The 13,025-nt window shown below is 35.5% G+C and overlaps 1 protein-coding gene across 2 annotated transcripts in view; it reads right to left on the reverse strand.

Annotated features, from left to right (window-relative positions):
- The window catches only part of GALNTL6 (polypeptide N-acetylgalactosaminyltransferase like 6), a 462,483-nt gene that overhangs the window by 269,537 nt on the left and 179,921 nt on the right, over positions 1-13,025 (reverse strand). For both annotated transcript variants that reach the window (XM_051790183.1, XM_051790181.1), the window contains exon 3: positions 4,377-4,515. In XM_051790183.1, coding sequence (XP_051646143.1) covers positions 4,377-4,515 — 139 coding nt within the window. The remainder of the gene's footprint in view (positions 1-4,376; positions 4,516-13,025) is intronic.

The following is a 13,025-nucleotide window of genomic DNA, read 5'->3' on the forward strand; positions in this document are numbered from 1 at the left end:
TAAGAAGGATTTGTGCACCTGATCTGTGATTACACAAGTCACATAGAATCACGGAATATCCTGAGTTGGAAAGGACCCATCAGGATCTTCAGAATCACAGTGTTTGCATGAGAGTATTGTCCAAACACTTTCTGAACTCTGTCAGGGTTGGTGCTGTGGCATTCAAAACCACACATGGGGCTTAAGGTGAGGCCGCACAAGCACAGAGTAGAGCAGAGCAATCACCTCCCTCAACTGGCTCACAATGCTGTGCTCGATGTCCCCAGGATACAGTTATCAGCAATTAATCCAAAAATTTTAGATAAAAGGAGACCTAGTCCTAAAATGAAGCTATACAAATATACCAAACCCAAAGATTTTAAAGGTCTCAACTCTACTGGTATCAGGAACAAACTCGAATTCCTTGATTCAAGAACAAAAGGCTAAAAAATGGATTCTGTAGTTTACAAGGACTTAAGAGTTTGAAACACGACAGATCACAAAATTTATATTCACTGTTCAGACTAGATGATTGTAATCACTCCCCAAAGCCTCATTAAAATCACATTTAGAATGCTATTCAAAATGTGAATCAGATTCAGTTTTGTTTGTTTGAACAAAACTGGTATGAATGGCAGAATATTTAATAGTGTGGAGAAGATAAGAATTAATTATAACTGGTACATTCAATAGTTTGAATAAGTAGCATTTCTCTTTCAACAATAGAAAATAATACTGCCAACACTTTCCCTAGCATTAGCATGTTTGTTGTATTCCAGACTACAGAAAGTGGCACAAGGCAGGTGAAAAGGAAAACATGAAAACACTCTTCTTGCATGTTTTGAAATATTTTTTTATACTGGTACAGAATTTCTACCTCCTAAACATTAACTCCATTACTTTTGTTCAATACAACCTAAAGGTTATTATGCTGCCTTCTACTTTAGGTGACCAAACTCTTATTTTCACTGAATTGGTCCTGAAGCACAATGAACTGAGATGATAATCTTGTTTCAGACTTTAATCTACAATTAAGGGGGGAAAAGAAGTTTTGTTTGTTTGTTTAAACTTAAAACCAGGGGGTGATTGTGGGCAAAGAACAGAGAATTAGCTAATATAGCTTGGCAAGAGCACCCACTGTGTGAAGACTTTCACACGAGTGGGACAGAAGCAGGACAAAGACCACTCAGAAATGGCAAAAATATTTGAGCATTTGAAAGAGAGAAAAAAAAACATGGGAGATATTAAAGGGACGCAATAGAAACATATTAAGGACACAGGAAAGCTGTTAAGTCAGCCTTAAAATAGAATTTCTCTAGGGATTTTTATAGTACACATATTTTGATGTCTTAAAAAGGAAAGAAAAAAAAATCAATCATAACACATCTTGCTGAAGTGTTTTTTAAAAAAATCACAGGAAAAACACAAGAATAGTATAAAAAAAATTGAAAACCTGAATTTCTCAGGTCAATCAGCTAAGCATTTGTTTAGTTCTACCTGTCCCCCTGCTAGAAGGTGTTATTTGCAAATTCTGAGCTCAGTTTGCTAAGAGACTCAGAAGGAGAAAATTTATTTGGATTAAAAAGAGCAAGTTTGGGTTATCTGCTATCTTTTCATACTTCCCATAAAACCAAACACTTGGAAGGGGTACTTGAAATTTCCTTGGTCTGACTTCAGACCGAGATATTTTTGAAGTTATTTCAGATAAGTGTTGAAACTACTGTAGCTGCTCTTTTGATTTAATAAGTTTTGATTCAAATTACAGGATTCACCAGTTTTTTGTTGTATTTGAAACTCCATTTTGTGAATTTTCTCTACTGATGGCAATAAAACCATTCTATTTGGTTCTATAAAATGTGTCATAGACAGTACTTTCAGGAAGTTAGTCTTTAGCAGATGAGCCCCTGTGCAAATGGTATACACAGAGACAAAGGATCAAAGACTTAAAGTCTAGAGTAATACCATCTCCCACAAATGTGCAGAAAACAGTTAAAAGCCTCGAAGTAGTTTGAAGTTACACCAAGCCAAAGCCCTTTATAATGTTCAGAAGCTGAACAAACTAGATCTTGCCTGCTATACCTCACCTGATTTATCTACTCTAATGCTATTGAAATAAGAGCATCCTTTTCTGGCACAGAAATTACATAATTTTCCAATTAGTTTCTCTGAAAGCAACTTTATGAGTGTCGTGTTTTAACTCCAGCCTCTAACATGGTCCCTTCACAAGGGTGACATGCAAATTTATGAAGCAAATTAACCTTACCCCAGTCAAAACCAGCACAATGAGGTATGACCTACTTCACATTTCATGCACTTCTGAAGAGAGGACACATTTCCAAAAGTGAAGTGCAATTTGAGACTGGCCATATTTAACACACGGCAGCCAAGAGAGGGGTTTGTTTCTGACAGTAGGTCAGAAAGCACTGTCAGACTTCTGTGTCTCTTGGAAGTTGAAGAAATACACTTTCTTCAAGGCGTAACCATCAGAAGTATAGAGCCCAGCTTTGTCTCCTTAATCAGCATATTAATTAGTAAGCAATTTTAGCACAAGACAAGAACATTTTTTTCTTCGCATTTAAATGGTATGCAATACAGTCAATTAACCAATGGACTTCTTGTGTTATGAGTGTCTAACATAAGGAAGGTTAGAAGCACATGGCAGAAGTCAGTTTACGCAGAGCACTACTAAAACAGCCATTTCACTGAAGACCACAGGAATCTAGCTGAATTGAAACATGGAAACAATGCCAATACCTAAGGATACAAGCTTCCCAAGTGAGACACTTAGGTGAAAGTCACAAAAGGATTTGTGCTGGGAGAAGGAGGGCAGACAAAGGCTGGTTTAGCACTGACTCATTCCTAATATGTCACTTCTGACAACACACCACTCACATTGCTTCTGGGGACACGTGTGGAAATGTCATTGACTGTGCAAAAGCAGCAGGTGAGGAACAAGTTGCCAAAAGATCAATTTACAAAAAAACAAAGAGATGATAAACCTGACAGCTTCCTTTTATATTTAGTAATTGTCCTCTGCAGTTTTGCTAACACAGGAGGATGCTTAATGAACATATTCATTATACCAGCAATGTAATTTACCACAGATTTGATGCGGTAAAGCTGTATGTTAGAACTCAAACTTCTTGGAAGCACTTTTTCTATGAGTAATTTCAAGTAACTTGGCAAAGCAGAAAGCAAAAAAAGTATATAAAACATACAACTTGTTATAAAAACATTTCTTTTGACTTAATTCTATGCAAAAAATACTAATATATACAAATTAGGAGCAACATTTTTTCTCAAAACAATACAATTAGACAATTAATGTTTAACATTAAATTAGAGACAGCTCTAACAAAAGGTTAGTTCCTTCATGTGAGTTACTTTTTTTAAACTCTTACTATGCAAACAGTTCTGCCTTGGTCCTTGAAAATTTTTAAACTAATCACACACCAAAATTTTATAAATTAAGGAGTAGGTACCTCAACATGAAATGTTTCCTAAAGAAGAGAATTATATCTGAAAGAAAATACAAATATAGTCATGGAGACAATTTGTTTTGTCTCGCTCCTGTATCTTTCCCCCAGCTGCATAACATCTAATTAAAAGAGGGGAAAAATGCCAGGTAAAAGACAGCTCGAATCAGTCCTCTCTTCAGAGCTCAGAATGACTCTAGAGGACTGGAACTTGGAGACTAGAAAGGTAAAAGTGCCCTTTTCCCTGTTACAGACAGGAAGCTTTACTCTTCAGATATAAAGGAGGCAAAAATTAAAGAATATAAAAGGAAGTTATGTTTGCTAAGAACTGTATGACCATTTTTAGCTCAGTGATTATTTTCCAAGATAATCTTTATCCTATTTCTCTGTGTTATATTAGTGCTGTTAGGGAACAATACCATCATCCAGCGTCCCCAAGTTCTGCATGTGCATCATGCATGTTCTGTTCTTACATAATTTTATACTGCATAAATCAACTGTAGTATCAGCATCTGACAAGCTGTAGTGTCAAAACCTTTAGCCAAAAACTGTATGCAACTTGTTACTCCACACCCCAGACCAAAAATCTGCAGGTATTAACCAACTAAGAACATGAAAAACTATATGATTTTCTTTTTTTTTTTTGCAGAAATCACTACCCAGGAATTTAATGAAAATCATTCTGTAATGAAAAGAGGCCTTCTATAGTCTCAATATGTTACTAATAAGATAAGAAGTCAGTTTAAAATACAGAGCAAATGATATAGCAATGGTGATAAAGTTTCCATTTCCTATTTAATGAAATTATCATTTTTTGTTGTCTGGGGGTTCATGTTTGACCTTCCAGGAAAACAGGTTATTTAGAGACATACAAAGATTAAAAACTTAAAAACTAAATAGTCCAGGAGACAATTTACATACTTAGGATGTCGGATGTCTGGCAGTGATCGTTCCAGTGCTATATTGTTGCTAACGAATATGTTGAAGCCGTTTTCCCTATAAGCAGAATCATCGTGGTCTTCCTCTGTAAGAGGGTATGGCTTTCCATGTTCACCTTTCCCTATAACAAAACAAAACAATTATTTGCCTCAAATTTACTACAAAAAGAAAAACAAGAACTTCAACTAAAATGCTGCGCCTGGAACATCTCAAAGAAACATCTTCCAGTATCTCTAGCAACACTTCTGTCACTTCAAACACAAAAACACAAAGTAGGGACAAATAATGAGACTAAGTCCCTCTGAATTCACCCAATTCATCCAGCTTTCTCTTTCCAGATACACAATCAGTTTAAAGCCATCTTATACAGAAAAAATTGAATTGTAGATTAAGCTAAGACCTTTTTGCATCAGAATCAAGTTTTCATAGCAAAATTATGAACAAATTCCAGTTCCAGAAATACTCCTTTTAATTAATATGAGGAACCGGGTTATGGAGTTCCTTTACATTTTAGTAGTCAGAACACCCCCACCACCCACTCATCTTTTCAGAAAGCAACTTTATTATTGAAGTTTAGGGTGTCTAACTTTCCAGAAGAAACAGAAAGGAATCTAAATGCTTTGCTCTAGGCTCCTTGAACATGCTTGCACTCCTAGGGACAAGCCAGATGTGCTCAGTGCTTCTAATGTCAGAGCACTGCTGATCTGTTTTCAGCAACTGGTCACTTTGTGCTTCCCCAAAGAAATCATCTGCTTGTTCCCTGGCAAACTACAGACTTTCTATTCCAGCTTTTTATTTCCAAGTTAGTTCTCATCATCAGTCACTAGACTTGCTTAGTACCTACCTCAGGCAACTGTACCTCTATCTGTTCCAGTCAGAGAGCAGAGAACAAAAAAAACCACTTCAAAGAAAATCAGAACATAAGAACCTTCACTTTTTATCAACCATTTTTATTCTTTCATTCTTGCAGAGGATGTACCCTTCAGAGTTTCAAAGCCCTTCATGCCTACTCATGTTCTCAAGAAGATATGCTTTCCTCTATATCTAATTGATCAGTTTATATATAACCTCTCTGTCCTTCTCCCTCCGGGCCCACTTACAAGAAAATACCTCCTTTAACCTGGGCTCTTATAGAGAAAATAATCAACTTGCCAGCTGGATTCAATAGGTGACCAGCTGGGTCCTGATCCTCAGCTAATCAGGAGCAGCTATAGGAGGCCATCAAGAAGAAAGTAACCGGGAGCTGAAAGAAACATCTAGTGGTATCCTTAAAGCTCGTGAGCCTCTGTCAATACTCTATTTCATACTGCAAAAGCAAATGATAATAAAAACACAGAATACGCAACTTAAGGTGCTCAGATTTTTTTCAGCTAGCATAATATTTTTCATAATACTAGAGTTTCCTCATATTGTCCCCTGCCAGTGAAACTGAAGACAAGTACTTTTAAAGCAGGGAAATTGTTGGCAAAATAGATCAGCTGTAAATAAATTTGAATGTGCAACAGAAGTGGAGTTCTGTACTACTTCCATATTCAATGGAAAGGAAACCTTGTTTAAAACTATAACCAACAAAACATCTGGCAACAGGTTCTCTTTTCAGGGTCTTTTGGGTTTCCTTTCTGAGTTTTGTTTTTATAATTCAGATGAGCGTTATTTATAATTCAATAGGCATGGTAAAAAAGATTGGCTTTGCCAGATAAGTTCAAGAAGTTAAGCAATTGCTTGACATCTTAACACAGGAAACCAAGTGGATAAAGAACATAAACCACTCAGTGTCTGTGGGGAAGAACTATGTACAAATCTGAATTATTTACTGCTTATACTCAATGCTATTAGTTTACTCAGGCATGACTACAGCTATACCAAGTCAAGACTATAATTCACAAAAGTATTTAAGCATACCCTTTAATTCAGGCATTCAAACATCCTTTAATCCAATAACATCTGTACTAGGGAACAAGAATTCTCCATGTGGCAAAAGCTTTAGTAAATACAAGGAGTTTACTTTAATACATGAATCTACAAATAAGTAAGTCTTCTTACTTATAGTGCATTTTTTTATTTTGGATAAGTTAATTCTGCCATTTTTAAAAAATATATTATGAATTTTGTCTATTATATTCCATTCAGAATATAATAACACAGCGCTTATCACACATAAAGTTCAAGTCCATGCTCCCTCATGAAAGTTCTCACAGTGAGGACAGTTATTTAATCTTATCCTAGAGCAATATGTCAATACAAAATTGAAGTCCCATGGGGGGGAGTGACTGTATTTCTTAAACAGAGAAACACAAATTCCAAATGAATACAGTCACACATCAGCTTCATAAAAAGAGTGTGGGAAGTAAAATGGACAATAAAGATCAGCAACAAAATAAGAACATTGAATCAGACATCTTACATCCTCTTGCTACATAAACTTTTACACAATAACCTTTTTGATCGCTGATATGGGAACTGGCCAAGTCAAGAGGGCAAAAACTCTGTTTAAAGCAATTGTAGCATCTTTTACATAATTTCTGAATTTCTCTAATGCACAGCTGTATACAACTCATCATCTTGCGCTGTGGAGATCAATTTCATATTACTTGGATTAATAACAGATTAGCAATTCAAACTGCCAGCACATTCTGCTTTTTTTAGGAAGTGAATTTTCATTTGAGTACAAACAAAATAATTGTATTCCTTACTTTTCCTCACAAAAATAAAGGCAAGGTGCAGTATATCTGCTAAAAAACTGATTAAATTACCTTGAACAGAGAGGTAACTTGATATAAGCACAAAAAAAAGGATTTTTGTTTCCTGACACTATACATCTCATCTTCACCTTGTATCAACAGTATCTACACTTGGTGAAGTTCTCATCCTGTTCACAAATTTTGTATTTTGAACCCTTGGGAAGACATACAGGAGAATAATTTTTTAGTTTAAGGGGCAAATCAGGGATTAGTATAGACTAGTCTTTGGGGAAAAAAGAAGAAAAAGGAAGTTGCTATATCAAATCACTTTCTCCTTTCATACTAAGAAAGGAATTGGTTGTTTTGAGCGAACGCCTTCTGTGGTTTTGCACATTTATGTTAATTTCCAATAAAAATGATGAACACTTTAACAAATTAATGAAGGATCTTTGCCAATTTTTTATGGAGACAGGAAATTAAAACTGCACGTCTCACATTAATGTAATTGCCTTCATATCAAATGGAACTATCCAAATTGCAAAAAATGTGTGTGTACATATATATATATATATACACATATATATATAAAATGGCTTTTCAGATTGAAAATAAGGAACATTTTTCTAACTGTGTGAGTAGTGAAACAATGGAATAGGAAATCCAGGGAACTGCGGAATCCATGCAGGCAAGAAATGATATCATGCCTCAGAGAGATGATTGCCTTTGGTCGTCTACTGAGGTTGATCCAAACCTTAAATTCCTATGAACACCATGAGAAACAGGAGGAAAACTGATTTTTAGTTCAAAGACTATGTAGTCCTTGGTAAGTGGTATAGAGATGTCACTGGGAGCAAATATGAGGCTTTGGCCTCCAGATTCCTGCTACAGTAACATGATGGTTGACAGGAGAAATATGAAGTAAATTGCATCTCTCTTCAGGAATGGCTTTATACAAATAGCATAGGTTGAGAGAAAAGGGAAGAAAAAATATACAACTTTAAATTTCATTATTTGACTGCCTGCTCACATCCAGAACTAAAAAAAACCCACAAAACCTCAACAAAACAACCAAACCACAAGAACAAAAACCCAAACAAACAAACAAACAAAAACATAGAGAAGAAAGGAGAACATGTTCCTTAAAAATTTTAAAAGGGTACATTCATATTGTACTGTAGTTGAATCTTTGGAGTATTGTTTGCTTATGATTCACGTGAGATAAAAATTAAAGGAACTTTTGCTAACATAAAATGTAGTAATGTGTTCCCCCATTCCCCAACTCATAGTGGGTAGGAAGAGCATTTCCTGGAGAGTAAGGAGATGAGAGAGACAAATGGGAACCTCTGAAACGTACTTATTTTACAGATGTTTGAGAAGCATTTCTGTAAAAAGAAATTAATATCAAAGTGGAAAATAAATTACAGCTTTGTAACTGCCTTAGACAAAGTTTCTAGATTTCCAGAGATCTACTAGGCCAACTCTTCATGTTAATCTAGAGAGATCATAACTTCTGTGTAGGACTGCAAGGAAAAAATGGCACAAGATTTTTTTTTTTAGGAGTCCATGAAGTGGGAGAAGCTGATTACCAATATTCTGTATACATCAAGGACATGGCAGTACTTCATATGCACTTCTTAAAAGCTGAAGCAAGACAAAATGCTACAAAATGACAGTGGTGAGGCAGGACAGCTCAAAAATGAGGAGCAGTAGCAGCAGTCAGTAGAAGAATGAATCAGTGGAGCAAGTGGAGCAAGCAACAGCAACATCTGGCAGTGTCAAAAGCCCCAGATTGCAGCACAAAGCTCTGGCAACTTCAGCTGGGGCTTGTTGACTCCCAGGACTCCACAGTTCCCAAAAAAGTAAGGAAGGCTTTATTTTAGGAGTGGAGAACAATCAGCTGGCCTAGCTGTTACCTTGGCAAAGAGCACTGTAAAATTATTGTTGTTATACTTCAGGAATTAGCTCTTATACATTACCTGTTTATATTTAATAAAATATTGTTTACTGAGTCAATTAATTTGCAAGAATAAAAATAGATCACTGCTCTTGAGATTAATTCCTGCAGGTATCTAGGCATTTTACTAGATGTCACTTTAAATTTCACCCTGGCCTTTGCTGTTGACAGTGGTGTCCTAGCAGAAAAGTGCACTATACAGCTAACCACTGGAACAATCCAACTCTGCATCTTACAACTTCCAAATAACTATCATGAAATGACAGTGTGGTTTATTTTAAATATGTGCATTTTTTCAATTGATAATTAGTTGCTATATCTTATAGCCTGTGCTTTATGGAACTAAGGGATACTATTAGACTAGTGTATCCTTTACCTTTTTCATTTATTTGAAACATTAAAAATGCAGCCTCTAAATTTCCAACATATACACTGCAGAGTAAAAATACAGTGTGTATGTGGGGCAAGTGATTGTTTTAAAATAAATCATGAGGTTAACCAGTGGCATTGTTTTGTTTTAGCAGAAAGGTGACTGCATATGAACTCTGAGATGTAAATTGTCTGAAGGCTTGAATAAACACTTCACTAAAATAAGTACTACAATTAAAAAAAAATCTATGGCTTTTAAAACTTGCTGCAAGTACTACAGTGTCTTGATGGGTAGAAAGACTCATTCTATCCCCCTTTCCCATTTTCATAACTCTAGCAAAAAAAAAAAAAGGAAGAAAAAAAATAGACCATACTATTTGGTTTGTCCAGTGTATTTAGAATGCCACAGTGTACACTGCAAGATAAGCAGCAACACATGCTGTTTTGATATGAGTTGCTCTATCACTACAACAGAGCAGCAATATCCTCAGTAGTATTCTGCAGGCTGAGCTGAATCTAATCATAACTCTGTAGCCAAGGGATGCACAGTACCTCTTCTATTTAGTCTAACTACTTATCACCAAATGCCACAGCCACCGGCATGTTTTTTTCATTTAACATTAGAACAGACTGGCTGTAGACCATTAATCAGAGCCAAATACTGAATGAGCAAGCATATGAGAAACAGAATTCAACCACAAAAAAGGCTTCATGGTTTCGTTTAGTAACTGAACGACCTGCTAGAATAAAAAGTCTCTACTACAGAACAAGATTACCTTAAAAAATAATCTACTAATAATGGTAAGATGTTTGTTTCAGTACTTATGTAAATTAATTCACACAAACTACATCAAGAATGGTATTCTAATAGTCTCTAGTACCAGTGGGTCTAGAGACTATTAATGTCTATGGTCAAGCTGATATCTTGAAAAAGCTCAAACTGAAGTGTTCCTAACATGATTTTATATAGGAACTAAACAGTTACACAAATTTAATGCAAAATTATGGTTGCAAAGGTAGTGTTTCAGAAAACCCAAAAATACAAAATAACAGGGTTCTAATAGCTGTAGTTAACATAAGACCTATCCCTCCTCCTCTGTTTTTCTTCATTTTAAGACATAGTAGAACCATGTGCCATTTACCATATACTATTACAGGAAAACAAACAGGATGTTCCATGCAACAAACTTACTACTATGAACTCTTTATTTTTTTCTTTTTTTTTTTTTTTCCATGAATTCAACCTAAACTAGCTCCATAAGCTGGCTTTGCGGCTGTCACACAAAGAAGATGGAATAACCTGTAAAAATGAATTTAGCTACGCGTGAGTCAACAATGTGCAACAGCGTACTGTGAGTCAACAGTGTGCAAATAGTGTAGTCACTCTTGTACCTGAAGCACTATTCCATGATGTATATTCTATAAAGAACACATGAACTGTCACAGCTCCCAGTAAATTTAGATTTAGCCTGTAAGACTCCTATAGAAAAAAAATTCCATTCCTGTATATGAAGATAGTAAATATTCACAGCTAAAGTTTGAGGCAGACCCAGGAAGTAGAACTATGCCATGTGATTCCCCACATGGTGACTCGGTGACAAGGTCAAACTTATTCCTTCTGTAAATGCCTACAAGCAATCAGAGTTTGCAATCAGGACAACCTCCTCATGTAGTATATAAGTGGTTTATTGCCTTTTCAGGTCCCTTTGGATCTATCCATTATACAATACAGTGCCATATTTCTCAGATGATAATGAGTTTAATACAAAACTGAAGCTGGGTATGCAAATAATTACCTGGGTTAATGAACGAAACAGGGACCTCTTCAAATTCAGACATACAAGAATTATCCTCAAGGCAAACAATATAAGCCCAAGAAGTGTACTAACATGTTAAGATGTAACAAGGTGCAGTTCTAGCAGATACAAGTGAAACAAATCATATCATGTTCTTGGGACTGGCCTTCCAGAGTCCTTCTGTTTACTTGAAACATAATGTATATTACCTACCACACCCAAAGTAACACTTTTAATCTCGGTCTTCTTTTCATGTTTTCTTTAGAAAAATCAGACACATTATTCCTGTGAAAACTGTTTTGATACTACATAACTGCTGCATATACTCACTACTGCTGCATTTCCCAGTGACTGCCTTTCCCTCTTCTTAAAAAGACACCACTAATGCTGCAATCATTAATATTGCCTTTTATAATTAATTTTGTGGTTTAAAATGCATTCTTTATTTTAAAGAGCCTTACAACTGACTGACACTATTGTGGTAAGGAAAGCTAAATTTAATGCTTGACCTGCTACGAGCACAGCTCTGCACAGCCCTTTTACTCCCTTGCCATTGATTCGTGTCTTTCTGAATAACACAAGTCTAATTAAAGCCAACTGTTTTTCAAATGCCTGACACAAATTTGAGTAAACTCCCTGTATTAAAGTCAACTGAAACTGCCAGTCAATACATGCTGTGGAATCAGGCAGAGGGAGAAGTAGAGACTCAAAGAATCACCTTCAGCCATGAACTGAACAGATTTTCAACTAATTAGTTTAAAATATCTTCTATTAAAAAACACAAGTCATCACTTACAGAATACAACTAAATATTTATCCCAAAGCCATATTAACACATAATTCAGCACAAAACTGGTATGCCCATTGGGAACTTTTTTGAAAAAGTTAACTTGCTGAAAACTGATGCTTGGATTCAGCCAGAAGTATTTGCTGTTTTGGTGGTTTTTTTGTTGTTTGTTTTTTTTTATTTTGTTGATACCAGCGTTAAAATAAGCAAATGAAAAATATATTTTAAAAATCAGAATTTTAAAACTGCAGTCTTCGTTTTTCAAAATTTTATATAAATTACACAACTTAACTAACATTATTAATGGATAGACATTCAAGTTGAAAATTCTGTTTGTGAACCAAAACAATACTTTCTAATTCTATCATAGACAGAAAAAGGTTTCGCGTATCAACACAGCTTGAAATAAAAAAAGTCCATAAAAATTTCTTACTCACTGAGAAAAATTTTAAAAAATTTAAATGCCATTATGCAGATTCTTTATGTATTTATGCAGCACACAGGAATTCTGAGTTCTACTTTTGGCTGTATGATCAAAAGCCCCTCAATAAATCCAGTTTTTGAGGAGAAGGGAAGCAATCTTTAGCAACCACATTAAAGAGAGCAAGCATACACACTTCCCTAGCCCTCCATAACCACAGGTAACAGAGGAATAGGACAGACAGCAGAGATTTACTGTAATTGAAGGCTTTGCTTTAAAAGCATTACCAAAAATTCCGCCATTTAATTTGTCCAGTGTATCTGAAACTAGAAACATGGAAAGAAATCTTCATTCCTTATATTTTCCAGGGGAGGTGAAAAACACTTAGTTTGTCTATTTTGTTGCTATTAATTCATGTGATATGATTTAACTTAGAAAAAGTGCTTCCGAATATGTTTAATTTAATTGTTCCTGTACTTGTTTAAATAGTAAATCAGTATCTTTACAATAGTGAGAGAAATTATAACAAAGGACTTGGATTGGATTAAGAATTCCTGTTCCACTGTGCTGAGCAGGCACCAGGTACCCACCAAAGCCACTCCCCTCCTCAGCTGGACAGAGAA

The sequence above is a fragment of the Manacus candei genome, unplaced genomic scaffold (assembly GCF_025592945.1).
Source record: "Manacus candei isolate 608988 ecotype Guabito, Panama unplaced genomic scaffold, ASM2559294v1 h1tg000028l, whole genome shotgun sequence".
Lineage (NCBI taxonomy): Eukaryota > Metazoa > Chordata > Aves > Passeriformes > Pipridae > Manacus > Manacus candei.